Raw genomic sequence first — 24,078 nt, 5'->3', positions numbered from 1 at the left:
CCATAACACGTTTTCTTTCAGAACAGTAGAGATAAAACACACAAAGTACATATTTGTGTTTATTCTACTACTTTGTCTATTTGCGACCAGAAGTTATCATGAAAAGAATCTCCACCTCAGTAGGACTAACATACACCAAGCTTTTTGTTTCTATCTACATTCTGAAGGTTTGTTCATATATCATGTATAATCTGATTTATATTAAATACTCCTAATAAACATTTTCTTCAGCTATTTCTGAGCTCATTCCAGGTTTTTGTGACAGATGGAACAGAACATGGAGTGCAAAATATGAATAATGTTGAAATCCCCTCAAGGGAAAAGCGTAAGAAAAGACAGGAGGTAGAGCCCTAAAAACATTTACGTGACTCAACAAATATGAGAAAAAGAGTCTCTTAAGCAGCCGGCTCACCCAGCGGTGCTGCTGTGTGTTTAGGAACAGAACCGCCGCTTCCTGCCGTGCAGGGGAAGGTTTGCTCACAGGATTTGTCTTTAGGCACACAATGGTTTCACATCGGTTATTATACCGGTCTTCTGGAATTAATATGAGCAAATTTCCCCTCTGCAAAAGTGATGTTCTTCTCCATCGCAGTCTGAGTTTGACCTTTAGACCGATAAGACGGGTGCTTTTCCTCATTTGGTGCAGTGGCAGATGAATACACATCTGCTGGAAGTAATTAAATGCCTTAAGACCGAGGAACTTAAGACGGAGAGGGGAAAGGGACTTCATCTCATGAAGGCTTCTGAATTCTTCAACGGAGGTAAACAGATGTACTGTGAAGTGCAGGTGGCAGATATGTTGAAGGATCCTCGTAGGAAAGTTTAAAAGTTTCAGGGAATAACTTCATTAAGTTTTGCTGAAAAATGAACGGGTGCTTTATGGATTAGACAATGTTAAGCCATTATTGAAAATAACGTTTTGGTTAGCAAATGTTAAAATATTTTACTTTACTTTACCCAACTTTACTTTAGCTTGACTTAGTTTCACTCTCACTGCTCTCTGAAGCTTTTATTATAAAAAATACACACAAAATACTTTACTAACTAGTAACTACCTAAATTAATCATGAATTGCAGTATTAAAACTATTAGTGCATATCTAAATCTAAATTACATGTATAAATAAATGCATGAATACATGATTTAAATCATTTTTTAATCATTTACTAACACTTTACAAATTATCTACTTAATCATCTATAAGTCCTTAATACTTCATTTGCAAATGGGGAATCCATCATTTATAAAGTTTGAAAACCCAATCATGAAACGCATAATAGTCAAGCTTATTAATCAAGAATAAAACATGTATAACTGTGTTTATGAATTGCATACTAATGAGTTACTAATGAGCGATCATGTTGGAATAATGCTTTATAAATGATGAATTAAGTGTTTACTCATGCTTTACTAATGCTAAATATTGGGTAGCTATTATAAAGTGCTACCACCAAATGGCAGATCTAGCTGCTAAAAAAATGGAAACTAAAACTGAGATGAAAAGTGACTGAATATTGGATTCCAATAATAAAAAAAAAGGATAAAAATCCTGTCCGTTTGCAGTTTTTGTGCAAATTCTTTGTGGGAAAGTTGAGGAAGCTGTTTGTGAGTTTGTTGAAAGACAAATAATAATGTTGGCAGAGTTGTCAGCGAGCCTGAAGGCAGACAGATAACTGTCTTTTTTGCACGTATTAGTTTTGCGTTTGCCTCATTTTGCTGCAGGTAGCAGAGTCCACAACACACAGCAGATCTACATCTTCAACTCATAGCTGCTGGCGATCCTCTGCAGTTCTGTTCTGTTATAGGACTAGGTTTTACAATCCCTGGTTGATTTGCACTCCTGAGATGTAAAGTGGGTTGACGCAGACATGCAAGGTGTTTCCGGGTAAGAGTCGTGGTGCTGTCTGTGGGACAAAAGGGTTAAAGCCTCATTGGAGTTATCAGGTGGGCACCCTCCTTCTCCGGTGTTTCGATGATAGGCCCACAACACCTCCAGAGGGCTCATCGGCTACACCTGGCGTCCCAGATGTGCCCCCCTCTCCTTCAACCCTTCTGCGCCACAGATGCTATTTTGGGGCCCAGGTGGCGTCTCTCCTCTTCACCCACAGCCACCGGCTTGCCCATTCAGCAGCACTTCAGAGGGCTTTGATGGCTTGGCGTTGGGCTTGGCCTCGAATTCCCAAATCCTTAAGTAGCCTGGTAGTTGTTTTACCCACGAAGCCTCTGCAGCCAACTTCCACTGGGCAAACTTTGGCTTTCCAGCCACGTTGCTCAGCATCAGCTGCCAGCTCAGCATACTTAAGGCTCTTTCGTTCGTCGGCCTCCTCTACAGCGTCCTCCCAGGGCACAGTCAGCTCTACGATGTACACCTTCTTGGTTGAGGAAGACCAAAGAACGAGGTCTGGTCTGAGGTTTGTGGTGGCGATCTCTGGTGGAAAGTAGAGCCTTGGACTCAGATCCACCACAAGCCTCCAGTCTCGCGCTCCTCCGAGCTGACCGAAGTCTGATGTTGTACTGGCCTTGGTCTTGGATGGCTTTGCCCCTTCACAGACGAAGCCTTTCGCAGATGTAGGACAGTATGATGGAGGTAAGGCATTGATGGTCGTTTGTCTGGTCTCCAGCGTAGCTGCAAGGCACTTCAGCACTCGGTTGTGCCGCCAGGTGTAACGGCCTTGAGTCAGGCTTGTCTTACAGCCAACCAGAATGTGTTTAAGGTTTGCTGGAGACGGGCAGAGTGGGCATGTTCCTTCCAAGTGACCTTCCTTCTCTCAACTCCCTCCCACCTCATCCACTGTCCCTGTTTCGATTGGGAGACAGCCTCTGCGCACCTTGTTGCCTGCGCTTGCCGGCGCACCTCCTCAACGACCAGACCTCTGCGCTGAGATGGAGCTGCCTTGTACCAAGATGGTCTGCTCTCTCCGAGGCCAAAGCCTCCTCGTCCCTGTTGCACAAGGCCAACGATGTCACGATGCCTTAGATCAGCTTATTAAACAATCCTCCTGATTACCAAACTAATAAAACATTCCATTTCATTCTGACAACCATGTTGCCAGAATCGAAAAGATAACATCTCCAGTTAATGAACTGATAACAATCCTAATACATTTTCTCAGCTTTGTTACGATGAGATGATTTCATAATCCGATGTTGTGTGAAGAACTTTGGCACAGTTGTTAATTAATCACGAAGAAATTGTATCTCTCACAGACCGAAATAAACGCTCAAGGTGTTCAAGATCAGCATCAGGCGGGGAATGTGTTAAGCTCAGCCTAACTTCAAGCCAAGTCTTTAAAAGGTCATGATTCACATTGTGGGGACTTGCAGTTTGTCCCCATAAGGAAGGCAAGTCCCCACAATGTCACTGTGTAAACAGATGTATGTCCCCACAAGTAAAACACGGCCACACACACACAATCATTCCCATTTTTCTCAAGATTCTCGCTCTTTGGTGGTGTGTGTGTGTGTGTGTGTGTGTGTGTGTGTGTGTGTGTGTGTGTGTGTGTGTGTGTGTTTGAAAGTGTGCACAGTTGTCTCTCAGCAGCTTTAGTGTAAGGTTACCTGTTGTGAAGATAATCCCCTGCCAACACAGCATGCATTTTTCTCAATTGCAGGATGCACACACACACACACACACACAAACAACACAAACACACACAAGAAAATTGCGTTTTGCAAAACTCTGGAAGTGGCTGTGTGTGTGTGTGTGTGTGTGTGTGTGTGTGTGTGTGTGTGTGTGTGTGTGTGTGTGTGTGTGTGTGTTTATAAAGGTATATGTTAAAACCTGAAACACTTCAGAAGAGAAATAAACTGAGTGTCTTCAGGCTTTCACTGTTTTTCCTCTCCCAATGCACATAATTTGTTTTTATTCGGTATTCATAACCATCTCATTGTCATTTCAATAAATCGTGCGGCACTATGTTCAGCTTTAACGCGCATTATGATGCAGTTGTGCAGCTATTTGCATATTTCTTCGTCTGAATTATATGATTTGTTTACTTCATATCGTGGATTTTACACTAACAGCCCAAGAATGATTACATTGGATCTGCTTCGGCGCTCGTAAAACAGCAGCAACAGTTTCCTCTGCTCCTTAATAACTTGTATATGATGTCTAATCAAAACACAACGTGATGAACCACAGTAACGACCTTTTGGAGGTACACCTTTATTAATGAACACCTTTAGTTGTGGTTTTTAGATTTAGATTTAGCATCTTTCTGATGTCATGTTTCATACGACATGTTCTGATGTTGTTGGTTCTTTGTGACGTGTTTATTGTCTTCTGTGCACTGTGGACTTTGTCTGTTGTCTGTATGAATGTTGGGCACAAATGGGATTAATAAAGTTGTCAAATCTAATCTAGCTAACGGCGCCTCCAGCTGACTTGCTTTGGAAATGTTGACATTTACATTTTGTAGATTACAGTTTTAAAGAGTTTGTTTCATTAATGCAACATAAAAGGCTGCAAGGATGAGGACTAACCGTTGAATTTGGTCAAAGTAACACAGCTGCGCTCGGACAGGCAGTTTATTGTGTGTTATTGAGCGTAGCAAAGAGCGCGGCTAATGCTAGCCGGAACGCTGCAGTGATAACATCTCTGCTCCCACTTCTTTCTCACGTAACCCCTCAAATGATCTGCTCCTGGGCTTCATAAGAAGTGTTCGTTCACGGCTGTGAACTGTGAACTGAAGAAGAAGAAGAAGAAGAAGAAGAAGAAGAAGAAGAAGAAGAAATCCTTTATTAATCCCCTTGGGGAAATTGGCAAGACGTGTTAACAGCGAACTTGCAGTCAATCATTTTCTTCCAGTTTTGCTCGTGTTTTTGGTTTTGGAGAAGTCTCAACACTCCGAACTCTGGAAACTTGTTTCAAATATTAAGCAGGCCTATTTCTTCAGAACAGTAAAACAATTTTAGGTTTTATTTATTTAGAGTTTGACGCTCAAAGATTCTGCTTCATCGGGGTGGATCGGTCGAAGTCTGATCAGATTGACAATATATAAAGTAACGTTAACAATAAAATATTGATAAACCCTGAGGGCTCCACTGAAATATATATATATATATATAGTACATGAATATAATTTACAAGAAGAGAACAGAGACAAAAAAAAAATACAAAAATCTCTTTTATGGAATAACCAAAATGGTTCAAACTGTGACAGAAAATGTTGTAATTCTGTCGGAAATGGTCACAAATAACAAGCTGAAGGAGTTTAAAAGAATGCTTTTATTATTTTAGCAATATTATTTGCCAAGAGGTGTGGAGATGTGTGAATGTATACAGGAATATGTGAAGGTGTAATCAGATTAGCAAGTGTAATGTTTCTGAAACAAACAAAAAAAGACAATGTAAGTGCGTTGTCTTTATTGATTTATTGATTACAGAGACAATGAATGCACTGTAGTCAATAAATGTGTGTTTAATACACGTAATCATGAATGAGGAAGTATAAAGACTGCAAAAAGAAATGGCCTGTTTGTAACAAACACCAGACAACTGTTTATGTTCAACAAGAAGTCCACGTTTATTTAATAGTCACGTAACTGCTGCACTTAATATACATTAATATAATAACGGCCTCTTCCGTAGTTATTTCAACCCAAACCACAACCTGCTCGTTTTCTTGCCTGAACCTAACCGAGTCGTTTCCTGTGAAGACAGACTTTTATTTTGAAAAGACTGAATGCATGAAACAAGCAGAACTTTTGCAGGAAAACGCATGAAGAGAAATAATTATTTTGATCAGATATCATACGAACTACGTCGAATAAATGACAGAAACCACACACGCGTTATTCTGGGAGGAGGGTAAATTGTATTATTCCTGCATGTCTTTGTTCTCCTAATTTGACTTTTCTTTGAAAATATGTTCTTTTCTTTCTGTAAGTTGTTCTCAAAATAAATAGAAACCATTTGTAGCCTGGGGACGGAAACAATCAAAAGTTATGGTATTCTTTAAAAACTGGAAATGTAAAGTGCAATTGGTAGCTCAAGGGCTAACACATCAAAACCAACCATATGACCTTATGAAATTGAAAAGGGTATCACAACAACACATCTACCTTTTAGGGAAAGATATGAAGTTAGCAAGAAGGAGTATTACAAAAGTGAGATGTGCTTTGAATACATCTCTCTTTTTGTCTTTGCTTTACTAATGTGCAGCTTCATATCACAGCTTGCATGCAAAACACAGCTGTTGTGCATGAGCAGAATTACACATTTTATTGAATTCTCTTTATTTAAAAGGGACCATGTACAGTTCAAAAATAAATGTCACCATGTGATGCACTGTACCAGATTATAGCGTCAGCTAATTTGCATCTGTAGTCCCTTGGCAGGTTTTAACAAACACAACACAATAGCAAACAGTACAGGATGAAACACAATACAACATTATACGTGGTGAGAAGAACACACAATACACACAATACAAAGATACAGAGAATATTTCACATACCGTAAAAGTCGGGTTACAAGGCGCTCCTACCTCCGGTCAGTGCCCCCGCTGTAGCAAGCTAGGAGCAGGGATAGATAGCACTGCTACTAGCTAGCGCTGCTGCTGCTACTGCCCGCTGCTGCTGCTACTGCCCGCGTCTCGGGGTTTTCGGGGAGCTAGCGGAAGTTAGCGGGGAAGTAACGGAGCCCTAGCAGGAGCCCCAGCTGGCTACAGCGGGGAGCTAACGTGGACTCTGACCAAAGGTAGTAGTGGCTCGTAACCCGACTTTTACGGTAATTCACATTATTGACTATTTGAGACGTCCAAATAAATTACTTCAATCAAACAGTATGACTCCAAACACGGTAGTTCTTCAGATTTAGTTTGATTAATATCATTATATTGCCCTATTTTTATGAAAATGTAACTTTTCCTTAATCCAGATGTATGTTGGCAGAGCAGGATGTGATGTTTTGGGTGTAACTTTGAGCTCGTTGAAATGAAAACTTCAGTTCAGCTGCTGTTGAAGGACCTCTGTGGCTGTATCGAGTCGTGTATGTGTTTGGTTCTAACAAGCGTCTGCCTCCATGGCAGAAGGAGACGTTGGCAACTTGGACTAGTTGGAGAGAAGACGATAACGAGGGGAAGCAGCAGGTGTACGGGCGTTCGTGCTTGAAGGTGTTCATTTGACTGCATCACCTGAAGAGTGCCGCCTCTCCATCAGCAGGATGGAGGAACCACAGGAGGGAGGCCGGTCCACTTCATTCTGACCTGGAAGAAGTCATCCATGCACTCGTTTTCCAGTCTCCAACTGGTCCAGAACGCAGCAGCGAGGCTTCTTACTGGTTTTAACAGACGACGTCACATCACTCCAGTTCTGGCCTCTCTCTCTCCACTGGCTCCCGGTTGGTTTTAGAATTGATTTGAAGATGTTGTTGATGTTGTTGTTGACTTTTAAGGCCCTTCTGGCCGTTACAGCCGAGGCTTAAATCTAAAGGCGACCGTGCTTTTCCATCCGGACTCCTCGACCGTGGAACGACCTGCCTGAGGAGATGAGGCTCGCAGAATCAATAACTTCCTTTAAATCACTTCTTAAAACCCATTTGTATAGAATTGTTTTCATGTGATGTCGTCCTTTTATGTCATTTTATGCCCTTTCGTGCAGTTGTTCCCCTGTTTTATTTTATTTATTTGTTTGTTTGTTTGATTTCTATTCCATTTGCTCTTTTTGGTTATTTGTTTGCTTTATTGTGTTCATTGCCTTTATGGTATGCCCTGTTTTCTTAAATGTTTACCTGTATTGACTCTATGCATGACTATGCTTTGCAGCAGTTTGTAAACTCTGTTTTTAAAGGTGCCATATAAATAAAGTTATTATTATTTTTTATTGATAAGTCCTCATAGAAACACTGAAGTTTTGACTTAGCAGTTCGTTGTCGTGACACATTCATAACAATAATAATACATGTTACTTGTACAGCGCTTTAAAAAGGTACTCTCAGGCCCTCTAGGTGGTGAAAACAGAAACAATACAAACAAGAGAGACAACACAACACAAACATACATGAACAGCATCGCAGGTTAAAAGCAGACACACACTCACTCAGAGTAAAACCGTACATGTGTACATGTTGGGTTGTTGCACCATAAAATAATGGGACGACTATTCGTGTTTCTTTGCATTTGGATTATTTATTTTGGTCTTGAAAATACTTTAAGAACGACTTGTCTTTGGTACTGAACAAGTGGGATCAGTCTGTAATGGCTCAGCATCATGTGATCCACTCTAATCTTTTTGACTCGAGAGGTTTTTATTGTCATAACCGCAGACAGCAGTCACAGTTGCAATGGACTGGAGTTGGAGCTGTTGAAAGTGCACCATCTTGTTTCTCCCCCTCAGGTGCGCGGCGTGAGCTCGGGCGTGTCTCGCCACCGGGAGCAGCGGGTGCTGGTGATGGTGGTGGTGATGGTGGTGTGCTACCTGGTGTGCTGGCTGCCGTACGGCGTGGCCGCGCTGCTCGCGACCTTCGGTCCCCGTGACCTTTTGACCCCGGAGGCCACCATCACGCCATCGCTGCTGGCCAAGTTCTCCACCGTGGTCAACCCTTTTATCTACATATTCATGAACAAACAGGTGAGCCATCGCTCTTCTTCCTTCTTTCGTCATGTCCGTGTGTGTGTGTGTGTGTGTGTGTGTGTGTGTGTGTGTCCTCTGCTTACTGTAAACCATTAGTGTGACGTTAGTAGGAGCTGGACACACACCATCACGGGTGGATGATGAGGCAATGGGCGCCTGGCCACAGACAGCTGGAATGCATCTCTTTGGTTGTGTGTCTCTATGTTGTTGCGTTGTGTCAATTTTTAATTATTGTGGTTATTTTTTGGTAATTTTGACATTCTTTGTAATTTTATGTGTCAATTTAGTTGTTTTGTGTCTCTTTGTAGTTTTTTGTGTGAATTTGCAATAGTTATTTTCTTTCTGTAGTTTTTATTTTGTCTTTTTGCATCTCTTTGTAGTTTGTTGTATCTCTTTTTGGTCTTTTGTGTCTCTTTGTGGTCAGTTTGAGTCTTTGTAGTCTCTTTGTGTCTCTTTGTGGTCAGTTTGAGTCTTTGTAGTCTTTTTGTATCTCTTTGTGGTCATTTTGAGTCTTTGTAGTCTTTTTGTATCTCTTTGTGGTAATTTTGTGTCTCGCTGTGGTCATTTTGAGTCTTTGTAGTCTTTTTGTTTCTCTTTTTAGTCTTTTTGTATCTCTTTGTAGTCATTTTGAGTCTCTTTATGGTCATATTGTGTCTCTTTGTATTTGCTATGTGCGCCTTTTATGTTGTTAGTTTCTTTTCATAGTCGTTGTGAGTCTCTTGACATCTCTCATCGAGTTGTTTTATGTTTTCTTTGTGGTCATTTGGAGTCTCTTCCCGGACACTCCAGTAGACCGGTTCAGTAATCCATGGATGCACATAATGGTAGTTAATATTAAGGCATCACTACTGATGTTCCCAATCCTGCTTAAGCCAGTGTGTGTTGTTTATTAATGAGAGTAAAGTGTTACCATTTTGAGGTAAATTATAACTAAAACTGAACTGCTGCAGATCAGAGTCGAGAGCAGGCCATGTCTAATGATGGACTCTACTTTATTTATGTAAAGAAGCAGACACCCAGTGAAGTGAGATCACATTAACCTCACAGGGAGGCCAACAGTCTGCTGCCTCCTCATGTACACCTTCGTGCAGAAACACACACAAGGCACACACACTAAGAGGCATGCGCACAAACACACAAAGAGGCATGTGCACAAACACACAGATGACAGACAGAGGTGAGGCATTACTACCACGGTGTCAAAGCCACAGCTTCCCTGTGAGCGTTACATCACTGACATTCAGAATACTGAAGGAGAAGAGAGGAGGTAGCGTGTGTGAGGCCACCAGGCGTCATGATTGACAGCAGAGCCCCTCAAGGTGCTTTGGGAAACACGTCACCTTCAATAAATCATTAGTCATTATGAGAGTAGCTTTATTAATAAGCAAACAAATGTGAGCATCGCAGAGCTCATGCACAACCCCACGCTTCTTGGGACATTTTGTCAAGCGTATCCCTTTGTGCATGATGGTATTAGTAGATACACCAGTAACACAATGCTGGGAGCACTGGGAGTGTGTATGTGTCGTTCTCATGAAGTCTTTCTGGTGTCACATCATCCAACCACTAATTCATGCAAAATAATCTAGAATGATGAAAGATGGTGATTTAGTAAAAAAAAAGAAAAAAGATGAAGAAATGATTAAAAAGGAGAAGAAAGTAAGGAGGGGAAGTCCAGAACAAAAAAATTAAAGAAAGCCAGTAAAGAGATCAAGGGAGGAGAAAGGGATGGAAGCAAAAAGACTGGTGTGAAGAGAAGGGATGGTGAAGGGAAAAAAGAATAAGAAAGATGAAGGGAAGAGAGGAAGGAAGGAGGGAAAAGAAAGAAAGAAAGACGAGAAGAAAATTCATTCCTCTAAAGGAAAATAAATAAAACAGAAAAGTAACGAGGAAGGAAAGGAAAAAGGAGAGGAGGGAATAAAAGAAGGAACCAAGAATGAATGAAAGAAAAGATAGATGAAATGAGGAAAGATATAAAAAGGAAGGAAAAAGGAAGAAATTAAGGGAGGGGAAGTCAAGAACTAACAAATAAAAGAAAGAAAGTAAAGAGAATGAGGGAGGAGAAAGTGATGGAAGTAAAGAGGCAGCAAAAAGAAAAGGACGGGACGAGGAAGAACAGGAAGAAAGTTATTTTTAATCCAAAGGTAATGAAGCTTTGATTTTTGATTAGCAGGCGGTGACCTTTCCTTCTCCTCCTTTATCTCTCGCTCTGCCTCTTTTTATCTTCCACACCTCCGTCCTGTTGGGCCGCCTGTCTCTGTTGTCACTTTGGAGACATTTCATTCTCTTTGATGAAGACGGACGGGAAGTTTTTCTGCGTGTGTGTGTGTGTGTGTGTGTGAGAGATCATTAAACTGAACTCCAGGGCCTCAGGTAACAGGAAGCCGCACTGTGTGGCACTTCCAGTCTTCAGTTCCTCCCAGCCCATAACTGTGGCAGCAGTGTGTTGAGGCGAGTTGAAGACTTCAAGCGCTGTGCGGATTCATGCCCCGCCCATCAGAGGATTTAGCCCTGCCCCTCAGAGGATTCATGCCCCGCCCATCAGAGGATTTAGCCCCTTAGAGGATTCATGCCCCGCCCATCAGAGGATTCATGCCCCGCCCATCAGAGGATTTAGCCCCTTAGAGGATTCATGCCCCGCCCATCAGAGGATTCATGCCCCGCCCATCAGAGGATTCATGCCCCGCCCGTCAGAGGATTCATTCCCCGCCCAACAGAGGATTCATGCCCCGCCCTTCAGCAGATTTAGCCCCGCCCCTCAGAGGATTCATGCCCCGCCCTTCAGAGGATTCATGCCCCGCCCTTCAGCAGATTTAGCCCCGCCCCTCAGAGGATTCATGCCCCGCCAATCAGAGGATTTAGCCCCGCCCGTCAGAGGATTCATGCCCCGCCCATCAGAGGATTTAGCCCCGCCTGTCAGAGGATTCATGCCCCGCCCAACAGAGGATTCATGCCCCGCCCTTCAGCAGATTTAGCCCCGCCCCTCAGAGGATTCATGCCCGCCCTTCAGAGGATTCATGCCCCGCCTCTTAGAGGATTCATGCCCCGCCCATCAGAGGATTCATGCCCCGCCATATCCACCATATCCACCATATCTTTCTGTGAATTAATTGGTGTGGTCATGTTCATTTTTTATTTATTTTTTACATCTATTGCAGCGTTGAAAAGAGTACATTTGTAGAAAAACTTTTAATAGACAATAAATATTGTACTTTATTACATTTATCTGGCAGCTGGAATTACTATACATAATATAATAATAGTAATAATAATACATAATAATAATAATAATAGTTACTATACATGGTATAGTAGTATAATATAATAATAATTATAATAATAATAATAATAATAATACATAGTATAATAGTTTTACAAACTATTATGAAATAGGATATTATGCTCAAGATAAAACTTCAACAGTGTACAAAGTTGTACCACCAGCTGCAACATTAAAATACTGCTTATGTGTAAAAGCACCAGTAATAATATTTGAATAATTATATACTTTCTTTTATGGTACTTTTTGCTCTGAGTACTTTTGTACTTAAATGAGACATATTGCGAAAAACTGGCAAACCAATCAGAGCAGACCTGGGATTTTCAGAAAGACCAGATCCTTTGGTTCCTACCTTTCACAATAAAAGCCCCAGAGACATGATACCATCAGGCCCCTTTAGATGGAAGGTGTTTGTTCTCATACACCGTGTGATGTTCATTTCAGCCACTAGGGGATAGCGATGAGTTGACACACAACAAGAGGGCTTTTGCTTTTACTGGAACAGGGGATTCCCTCGATACGGCTCCTTTTATTCTTAATGTTTGGCTTTCGGCTTTCTGGCGTGTGACATGAATGCTTTTGACTAGTAAAAAAAAAAAAGTGTGTTCAAAGGTTTATTCGCCTAATTTATTACATTGTTGCCAACTTTTATTCTTCAGCCAAACCAAAAGCTTTTCTTTTGTAACATTTTTCTCTTTCTTTCCCTCCTTTATGTGTGTTTCCTGCCAACTTAAAATGTAAATGTCCACAAACCTTTGACAAATATCACCATGCTGCTGGTACACAAGCACATATTATTATATATTGCACAAACGTGGTCACTCCTTCATTTTAAGATCCCATGTGTGCCGTCAGTTTGTCCCATTGTTCCAGTTTTTTTATTCTTTTTTCACCATAGACATCCCTTTTCTTTTCCAACTTCACACATCGACTCTTTTCTCTCCTCTGGGGTTTTGTTTTAAAAAAAAAACAGCTCTCAAGTAGATTTATTCGTCCGGAGATTTTAAATGGAGCGCTAATGTTGAAAGCTGCATAATTTCCTCGGGGGTAACGCAGATTAATTGGCTCTCACATGATGAAGCGTCTGAAGTGTCGCAGCTAAAAGGCATCGCAAACTGCTCTCATTGGTCATATCCGTCTCTGGATGGAAACACGCTGCAGGAAACACTCTGATGATGCCACGAGACGCCCGTTTGACCCGCGGCGCCCTGGAGAAATGTAGTAGACTTAAAGTATACGTGTGGAACCAGAGAGTATACTAAGTACACTACGTTTATCCAGGGGGAGCCCGCTGTCTGCAGCGTCTGAAGGAGGATTATATAATAATGAGATGTCCTGTCACTGCCTTCACGACAAGCTGCACGCACTAATGCAAAACATCTGTTTTCATGCACTGCTCCATTTTGAATTGTTGGGCTATTTATATGTTATACATAACATGTCTTCTTTCAGACTAGTGGAATGTTTATTACTTTGTATAATTGCGTCAGATTTCTCCTAATTTCAGTAAAAGTTACCATTAGATAATGCCTCACTTGCATATTTAAACAAACAATGTAAAAAAACTTGTTTGCCTTAATGTGAGTAAGCAGCTGGTAAAGTTCCACAGTGGCATGTAGTAGTTACATGATAAATATTCACCTGTAGTTCCTGAAAAGTGTGTTAAAATTTGACTATACATTTATTTAAAGACCGTTTTCTCAAAATGAGAAATCTCCACTTCAGCAGCTCTTACATCACCAAACTTTACTCTTTCATTCCTACATATATTCTGAGGGTTTATGCAGAGGGGTTTGTTCACAACGCATTCATAACCTCATTTATATAACTGTACTATTTCAATCCTACATATATCCTAGGGTTTATGCAAAAGGGTTTATTCACATATCATTCAGAGCCTGATTTATACAACACTCTATTCCTAAAAACATGGAGAAAGTTGATTTTCTTCTACTGCTATCACTATCTGAACTTCCACTACTACCACATTCAATATATACCATACAAATAGTTCTACTCTCACAAATACCACGACTACATGTGTAGTTTGTGATACGGTATCATGTACTGCTATTTGATTACTGCTACTAAAGAAGCTATCACAAGTTCACCTCTTGGGCCTCTAAGTTGTTGTCTCCTCTACCTCCCCGTACTGCCTCACCACCGTCGCTGTCTCTGATTGGCTGCTATTTATAGGATTCTTCCTCTTTACATTTATCTAATATACCGTAAAAGTCGGGTTACAAGCCGCTCCTTCCTCCGGTTAGCGTCCCGCTGTAGCAAGCTAGTAGCAGCGCTAGCAGTAGCCAGCTAGCGCTGCTGCTAGCTCCGTGCTGCTGCTGCTACTGCCCGCGTACCCTCTGCCCAAGCCGAGGCGTTGCCGCGGAGCTAGCGGACCGCTAGTGGAAGTTAGCGGAGAGCTAGCAGGGGAACTAGCATGAGCGCCAGCAGGCTACAGCGGGGAGCAAACGGAGATACTGACCGAAGGTAGTAGCGGCGTGTAACCCGACTTTTACGATACTCCTTTTAAAAAGAAAGTAAAAGTGTTGGCATTCATGTCGACGTATGGCGTCTTTCCTGGCGTTCACAACCAGATCTCTATTGACCCCATTAGCTACAAACACAATATGCTGTTAATGCTCCACACTTAATGTGTGTGTCTGTTTGTGTGTAGTTCTACAGGTGTTTCAGGGCGTTCCTCAGATGCTCCACACCTGAGCGAGGCTCCACTTTGAAGACATTCTCGCGGCCGACCAAGACGCTCCGCACCCCGCGGCCGGGCCGAGGACGCCCCGCCCACTCCTCCGCCGCGGCCACGCCCAACTCCATCCGAAAGTCCTCGCGAGGAGCCAATCACGGGTCTCCGATCCAGTCGCCGTCTCCATCGAATCGACGCTCTGCTGCTTCGCACGCCTCCGCCGCTAACGCTAACACCCCCAAACCCAAACTGATCCTGGTGGCTTACTTCAGGGAATGAAAACAAAAAAGTAAAGACAAACAAATCCTCATAATAGCAAAAAAGGCCATGGGAGTCTTTAACATACTAACTGGGAACGTCCCCAGTTCATCATTGCTCTGTGAAGTCGGCAAACTGGGATTCACTCAAAACGCCAGTCGCATCCTGTTTACCAGAGGAGAACAGGGCTAAACATAGTGCTTCATCTTAGCAAAGAAATCCACAGAAATAGGTCAAACGTTTGCAGGAATGTGCTTCTGTCGATGAAGCGTCTTTGTGACTTCGCTAAATAACGTTCTTTCTTAATCTGAGGAACTTCTCAGGAACAATTAGGAGAAGCACAGCGTTCTTTTGGTGGAGGATTCTCTCTTTGCTTCGCTGTAAACGGGGGCAATGAGATATTGTGTCGGCTCGAGCGTGTAGCTTCCGTTAGCAGGATTATTCTGCGATAATTCGGTTGAAGAACAGGGTAAGCGTATTTCCCTGACCCCGTTTCCATGCCTGGTATTTGAGGATTTGATACAGAGTATTAAAGATTTGTCGAACAATTTTATGTAAGATTTTCTTCGTATGCCTTTTTAATTTACACTTTGCTGCAAATGGGCCCTCTGGGACTGTCGACGGAAGCCATTAAAAAAAGGGACGTTTCACCGCGTTATGAGGGACGTGTAAATAGACTTAATTGTTTTTCGTTATCTTGATGTTTCTGAATCTGCTGTTTCTCCTCGTTTAGTGGAAACGTGGTTTTGTGTCGTCTCCCGATGTATTTCCATTCGCTTGTGTTACATAGATTAAATCATGTCACAAACAGATTCCACCGTCTATATCCTTTTCTTTTTCACGTCACGAAAAGTACGTCTCAGTGTGTGTGTGTGTGTGTGTGTGTGTGTGTGTGTGTGTGTGTGTGTGTCCTTCAGAAACTGGAGCTCCGTGTCATTTCCTCCGTTGCTCTTTTTCCTCCAGATGTTGATTAATCCGTGAATTATTAACAGGAACATTATTCACAGGGAGGGAAGCAGATGAATGCTCTACATAACAGAAAAACAAACAGCATTTGGAGTGTCGGACTAGAATATTACAACTGACGGCCATGAATGAATAATGAGCTGTAAACACACACACACACACACACACACACACACACACACACACACACACACACACACACACACACCGCGGCAGAAAGTCAATAACACATGTCTGGCTGCTCAGAGTAAAGTTTGGGTGTAAGTATTTTACACCCAGTAAGTTTTAAAGGATTTTAAAGCGTCTGTCAAATGGCTGTTTGTGTGTGTGTGTGTGTGTGTGTGTGTGTGTGTGTGTGTGTGTGTGTGTGTGTGTGTGTGTAACGCTGTATAAATGCAGTCCAGTCCCCACAGCCATAGGTTTGATTCTCTAAATAAGACCGCCTTTTATGACACACATATGACATTAGATGCAATAATAAAGTAGATGTTTTTATCAAGGCTAAGAAGGATGATTGTTCTGTCCGAGCTCTCCCATTGGCTCGCAGCCCTGATGCAAAACCTGTGAAGGCCGACGGCCGGCTGACTCCGTTTTCCACGGAGCTCAAGTTGCGTCACACGGACTGAGGAGAGAGTTTGAAAACGTCGCCGTCAGCATCCGCTGGATTGTTCTATTTCTCGTGTCGGGTACGGAGGATCCAGTGACATCGAGCGGAAGGTCAAATAATTCACAACGAAGCATAAGGAGGAGATGAGGCTCACAGGATCAATAACTTCTTTAAAAGCACTTCTTAAAACCCATTTTTATAGAATTGCTTTTATGAGATGTCGTCCTTTTACGTTGTTCTTTTGTTCCCCTGTTTTTGTTTGTTTATTTGATTTTATCCATTTGCTCTTTTGGGTTATTTGTTTGGTTTTGTTGCCTTTATGGTCCTTTTTTGTTTACCGGTATTTAAGTTATGTTAAGTTAGAGTACTTTGTAAACTTTCTTTTTAAAGTGCTGTATGAATAAAGTTATTATTAGTATTATTATTATACAATGGGACAGGATTCCACTGTCATCACATCAACAACTATTGCATCTTCCATCTAGACGAGTGAGAGGTAAACATACAACGTCCTGTTATCTGCATATGGTCAAAGTTTACTGTGTAGTTGTTGGATGTGTAGGTTCAACTTTTTGCTGCACACAAAACACACATAATATTCAAAATGTGGGATGGGCATCATTTAAATGAGTTAAATTAGCTAACATCAGCCCAGACATTTGGGTTAACTGACCTTTTCATAGAATGTCCTTCTTCACCATGAATATAATCTTTTGGAAAAGGTCACTTTGTGCGTCTGCATATGTGTGAGTGTGAGTCTGTTGAGGCTGCAGTCTGAAGCACTAAAGAGTGAACCATGACTGTTATCAGCAGTACCCTTTATGCTTAATGTAATACATTGTTATGGTGGGATGTCAGGACATTTTAGTGTGAACACTGTGTTCTCAGGCCAGGAGCAGGCCTCACACCAGTCAGCTCCAACTGGTTACGCAATGTTTTGTATTTTAAGTGGGGATCATGGAATACATATTTATTATTAAATTATGTATTTATTTCGCATTGGGATCATTTTTTAATAAAGAGATCCTGCAGCACTACCCAAAAGAAATTCCTATAATTTAATTTCCGGAAAAGGCAGCTGGCTCTGCTCATGTCTCTGGTTTAGTTTACTCAAACGTGTGCATGTGTGTTCTAACTTGTTTATTTTCAGGGTTTTGTGTGTTTTTGAAGCATGGCCACGTGTGATTGTTGCAGAAAACTGAAAGTGTTTTAGTGTCACAAACTTATCGCCTTCATAAAGAAAACCTTCACGCATGTTCAATATCATGCAGTTGTCACCCAAAAGGCAAATTGTTGACCCAGGACCCCGAGTCAGATCAACAAGGTTTAACATTTTGACATATTTTTCTGCTCTGAGATTTTGACACTAATTATTCCTCAGGCAGAAAAAATATGATCAAACCGCCTTTTTTTCATGATATGTTGCATCATTCATTTACTCCAAGGACCATTAGTGTGACCACAGATATTACAACAACTGTAGAGTAACATTGACCCACACACTGAAGATGAGGAGGATAAATGAGTTTATTTACATTGGCACAGCTCCATTCATAATTAATAATCGATCATATGTCCTTAGCGTGTCCCTCCTCTGACTCGGTTATGATTGGATTGAGATGAAATGTCCTCTCGTCACATCGCTCTCTCATGTAACCGGATTCAATCCGACCAGCAGTCATATTGGAAAGGTCTCACACACAAAGTCACTACATGCGTCCTCATTAGCAGCGTGATCAAAATAAATGACTTTCAAACGGGTTCTGTAATGTGCAGAATGTGCAGTTTGAGTCGGTGAGTGAAACCAAACAGGCCTTTATTATGGGAATGTGCAATGTTTTGGTGGAGGGCATCATGCAATGTTCACGAGTCTATTTGACTACATGGCACATCTCTAGGAAAACATTATCTAGTCTTAACTATATAACGTTACTGGAGATTTTTACATATGTCTTTTTTAGTGCAACAAACAAGCTCAATTATTAATCTTTGATTTAAATTAATTTGAAATTCATGAACATGAACAAATTGTTTAGTTTGTTATCCAATGAAAACTTGTTCTGCTTATGTGCTGCTCCAGCACGTTTTAAACCAAGGGAATGAGTCACTTTCCAGCTTTTAGAATTCACTCTGTTACGGGGTGGGGTACGAAAAAGGACCCAAACGCCAAAGCAACAGTTAAAAAATAATATTTATTTACAACAAAAAACAGGCCAAGAGGGAAAAAGGTGGAAAAAACAGAAATCCGACAGGACAAACAGTCTGTTCACACTCAAACACGCAGTACAATCCCACACTGAGGCAGGAGACACACAGGGTTTAAATACACTGCCAGGTGATTGGACACACCAGGGAACAATCAAGGACAATCAACAGGTAATCACAGGGGCAGGAAGTGCAGGAAACACAGAGGACACACAAGACTACAAAATAAAACACAAATAGAACACAAAACACACACATCATAACACCCTCACGGGGAAGTGAACGCTCATACAGCTGAATGTGTTGGTCCCATAACTTAATGAAATGTACGCCTGTCTTGTGGAGCAGTTTCCATTCTGGGAGAGAGAGTCGAACGAAAGTGGACGATGATGCAACAGGGTTTGTTTTGCATTTTTTAATTCCAGCATTTTACATCTTGGTAGTAATTTGACCTTTAAACAGTTTCAACTGTTTTCCAATTGATTCTTTTTGCACAGGATTCTTTTGTATATATTTTTTTTCAATCTCTTTCTTTTCAGGTTTAGTACTTACATGATAATCTGGTTTTCATGGAAAATCCAACACAACCTGTGTCTAATTTGCTATATTTGTGAGTTTGGTTGTCTTTCTGGCTGTAACATGAATCGGTCCAAATCTGACCTATTACCCCTAAATGAACCAGTCAAAAAGCTTCAATTTCTAGCCACCATTATCCAGCACTTTAAGAATCTTTTGGTGCATATTTTCCATTTTTAAGACCGCATTGTCACATCCAACTACTCCGAAGCATGGAAAAAAATTAAAGCAGACTTCACACCAAGGCAAATCCCTTGTATGTGAATAACATGGCAATGCACCGTTCTCATTCTGACAGATGAACCGTCCCACTTGTCTTCGGGGCTGTATCTCTGTAGTCAAAATAAATATTCTCTTCAGAATACACATTGTCAGCTTGATGATCCCCCTGTCAACTACTGGAAAAGAATCCACTCTAATATGTATGTCAATAATGCATTTGGATATTATTATTCATGATGTATGTTTTGCATTTATTTTCTTTGTATGCATTTGTCTTTTATTGTTGTCAAATTCAGAAAAACATGTTGTAAAAACATACAAAATGCAACTAGCCCAACTGGAAACTGGGTGAGACTTTCTGGCACAGCACTACACTAGTTTGAGTCCTACTTAAAGGACAGAGACTTCTTGCGTCTCTAATTACACATCTGAGCATACAAAAACGACATGTGGAGTCCCCCAAGGCTCCATTCTGGGGCCTCTTCTGTTTACAATCTTCACATTGCTTTATGCAAAGGACACACATTTATATAACCATATCGCCATGGGACTCTGGTCCAATACAACACTGAGTAAATGCATCGAGCAAAACCACTAATCGAGGTGGCAGAATGTTCTCTGTTCTAAACCCTCTCTAACTTTGTTCTGCTTCACTTTATCAAAGTCAACCTTTGCAGAGAGAATATTCACATATTGTGTTATGATTTGGGTTAGAGAATGTTCACATATTGAGCTATGATTTGGGTTAGAGAATGTTCACATATTGAGCTATGATTTGGGTTAGAGTTGGACATTACAACTGCATAATTTTAAAGAAATAATCATCCTGAAAGTAATTTTTTTATAGGCGGATCTGACATTTATTTTAATTTTTGCTGTGTGTCATCTTCATTTACTCTTAACCAGTAACATATAGACTGATATTTACACATCTGAACAAAATCTCACATGTGTACCTTTTATTATACCACCAACATTATTCAAATAGCCCTAGTGGTTGCAGAGATACACCCTTTTTAGTTTGGGTACGCAATTTTCGAGCAGAGGCCTAAAATAGGTGGGTTTTACACCATTGACCCCACGGTACCATCTCTCACACAAGGATAGAAACCTGCTGATCAATGACCCTCATTGAGCACAGCCCTCAAATACCCTTCTAGTCGATGATGAAGAGGCCCTGGGGGAAACGCTGAAACAAGACAACCAAAACGAGTACACTGATCACTCACTACTACTCCAACAGCTGCTCATGAGGAATCCTTACAAAGCCACTGCTCACTCAGACAGAACTGTAATTACAATACATGGTTCATGTTGAAAGAGCATTGATTCCTCAAAGCACATTAGCTCTTGATAGGGAAGTTGGATTATGGATGCTAAAAATCTTAAAAGTAATTGATTTTGAGCTATTTATGGTAAAATAATTATTCTAAAAACAAATTAACACTCCAATAATAATCCAACTGTGTACATAACGAGATGAGTGAGAGAGATGTTGAGCAAAAAGACTGATTTAATGGCCGTGGAACGATACCAAGAGGGATGGCAGCGGGTCACCACAGCATGCCGGACACCTGTGGATGTTTTTAAATGGAAGGATCTCATCACAGGTGAAACTGGGCACAGTTCATGGATGAATATGTATTCAGGAGGAGTAGTTGGCATGTGTCACGGACAGATGGGCCGTTAGGGGAGGCCTTCATTGGCGCTATGAGGGATGCATCCACATCAGTCGGTCTAAGATGAGTCTGTGGAGGTCGGCTGGTCCTGGGTCTCGTCCGTCCCTGAAAGAAAGCAGCATTTAAAGGGTTAAAGGCGGTTTGCATTACATTCTAGTTTGAAGGCAGATATCGAGAGCTTGTAAACACCTCACCTTGACTTTGCTGACTTTTGTGCATTCGATCAAGGAGCCGCAGGAGCAGTGATGTTGTCGCTTTTGTCTCTTATGCTGCGTTCACACCAAAAGAGTTGCGAATTATTCGGGCGAGTAGATTACAAGTTAAATCAATGCACAGACGAGAATGGTTGCGAAAAAGCGATGCGAATATTCGCTTTTTCGCTTTTTTGCTTTTCCGCTTTTTTGTTTTTTTGCTTTTCTGCTTTTTCGCTTTTCCGCTTTTTCGCTTTTCAGACACTCGTCCTGGAGGAGTCGCAGCTGTGTGCGAATACAGATAATATTATGAACCCAGACACAGGGGCATTCGTGGGACTTCCTCAACAAGTATAAAGCAGAACTAGTGCTTATTTCATTATTGAATGGCAGAAATAGTAACTGTTGTTATTCCTTCCTTGGTAGATAGCGGAAATGAAAACAGTTTGACAGAGAAAGCCGCGCCCCCTTTCCGCCGCGAATGGTTGCGAAAAAGCGAATGAACCACATAAAGTCGAGTGACTAAAGTCAGGCGAAAATATGCAACTCTTTTGGTGTGAAAACGGCCTTATGTGTGGTCAGCCGGGCCTCGGTCCATGTCCCCCTCTTTAGTGAGGAGTGCGGGTCCAGGACTTTGTGGTAATCATGTGTATATTGGCTGTGAATGAAGGCGAACACAAGGCTCTGTAAAAGTCAATGTGTGTGATTCCTATCAGGACAGTGTCTCCGGGGGAGAAGGGGAGAGATAGAAGTTTCAATCGGTCCGTCAATTCACGAGGAGACAATCCTTCAATCCTTTAACGATCACAAAACTGCGTTCCATTTAAAAGACATATGAACAATTACAAAAACATTATTACAACAGATGGCACTCAATACACAGCAAGGGAATTATCTTGACTGTCTCACACTAAAGGAACAGAAAAACAACCTTGATATACAATAAATAAATACTAATATCACATATGGTATCAAATAAAGAACCAGAGCTTGAAGATCTCGTCTTTTGGGGAAACTTGCCTCCTTAACGAGCGACGCATGAACTGCATCATGACCCAGAGCAGTTGGACTATCATTACCGATATTTTTTAGAAATGGAAACTTCTACATTCACAAAGAATTAATTGAACTTGCCAGTGATGCCAAAGGGATTTGTGATCGATGGTTTTCACATCTGAAAAACTCTGAGAGAATTTTTTGGATGCTTTTCTCTCAGTTATTTATTCGTGCAGCTTTGATATCACTTCTTAAACTGATAAGAAACTTTTTTGGGGCGATGATTATATTTCTTTTTTTAAGTTTTCTTTTATTATTTTTGAATGATTTTTGCATCAATCGTGGTTTGTTGAAAGATTGGAAAGCAATCTAAATGATCTGTGTGTAGTATTCCTAAAGTTGTAGATGTATTGGTCACCCTTTGGATAAAAATAAGTTGCATAGAAATGATGAATACAAATTTTCAATTGGAAGGTGATTTTCAGCTTTGAAAAATGTAGCATGTTTTTTTAAATATATGTATGATCTCCAACGTGTTGTTCAAGGTATCATTAAAATAATGTATGCGGCGGTCTGTCTTTACAGCCTGCAATCACAATTCTCCCAGTGTTGTGACAGCAATAATCAAAAATAATTGAGGGAAAGATCCAATCTACTGAAAATAAAATGATGTTTTTTTATGCACAAACCTAAAACACCACCTCCTTGCTTCAACACAGAGATACGTTTCCCTTAAAGCAACAGCAACGTCTAAAAGCAGTCCGTTTCTATTGTACTCCCCCATCCTCTCGCCTTGTCGTGCAGCGTCCATGTGCTGACCTTCTGTAATCACAGCTGTGACATAATGTTTTGCAGTAAACAAGACTTTAAACACATGCACTCATTCACTCATTCACTCATTCAGCCATTGTTGGCCTTGTTGCTCTGAATGAGCTCCAGAAGGAGAGCGTCAAAGGTCACATTGAGTAATGAGAGTGCTCACTTAAACACACGGACCGACACCTGGACACACACACACACACACACACACACACACATGCTCGTGCAACGTGGTCAAAGAGACATGTCGTATACTTTTTTTGTTGTCCCGCCGTTCCCTTCCTTCCATTATCCCTCACCTTTTGTCATTTTCTCCATCCTGCGGCTGACCACGACGATGAAGACCGACGCTGGCGCTCTTCCTCGCCTCATAAGAACATGTGTGCTCAATGAGGGTCATTGATCAGCAGGTTTCTATGAAACGTGTCACGGCCTGAATGTAGTCGCTCCCACTCTCTTTGCCCTTTTGCGCCTGCACTCTCTTTTTACTTGTGTAAGAGTCTCATAACACTGTGTAGCCTGGATTCACAGAAGTGCTGTGGAAAAACCAAAGATGTGCTTCCAGGAAGGCAATAACATATAAAATGATAAAATACAGCAGCTGTAGTGCTGCTTCAAAAGCACCATATAATGAAAAATATGAAAGAAAGCTTCCAGAAATTAAGATGTATGAATATTTATTGGCTCCATGGAAACCTTTGCCGCTGGGTGGTTTACATTTTTTATGTTTTTGACTCCCATGTATTTGTTGCCGTCCTGTTCCTGTTCATATTTATACATTATTTAGGGCCACTGATGGCGCCCCTGCATAAATGTATCATTTCACAGAAGATAACACAATTGAGAATGAGCGAACGACGCTCGCCAGCTGTGAACATCTCGACAAACAAACGGCGAACAGGGCGAGCCGAGCGCGGCTTGACTGACGGATCCTGTGGGGAAAACGTTCAGAGACTAAATGTTTCTCCTCACATTGTCGAGGAGATTCTTCCTCACTCAGTCAGGGA

At 41.4% G+C, this 24,078-nt stretch overlaps 1 protein-coding gene across 1 annotated transcript in view; it reads left to right on the top strand.

Annotated features, from left to right (window-relative positions):
• The window catches only part of tmtopsb (teleost multiple tissue opsin b), a gene marked incomplete at both ends in the record, with an annotated part of 32,641 nt that extends 17,810 nt beyond the window's left edge, over nt 1-14,831 (top strand). Inside the window, 2 exons of the mRNA XM_079234191.1 lie at nt 8,338-8,571; nt 14,529-14,831. Of these exons, the coding sequence (XP_079090317.1) occupies nt 8,338-8,571; nt 14,529-14,831 (537 nt within the window). The remainder of the gene's footprint in view (nt 1-8,337; nt 8,572-14,528) is intronic.
• Nucleotides 14,832-24,078: the final 9,247 nt, after the last annotated feature.

The sequence above is a fragment of the Taurulus bubalis genome, assembly GCF_910589615.1.
Source record: "Taurulus bubalis genome assembly, chromosome: 18".
Lineage (NCBI taxonomy): Eukaryota > Metazoa > Chordata > Actinopteri > Perciformes > Cottidae > Taurulus > Taurulus bubalis.
Note: the sequence above shows the minus strand (reverse complement) of the source record. Positions and strands in the feature narration are given on the sequence as shown.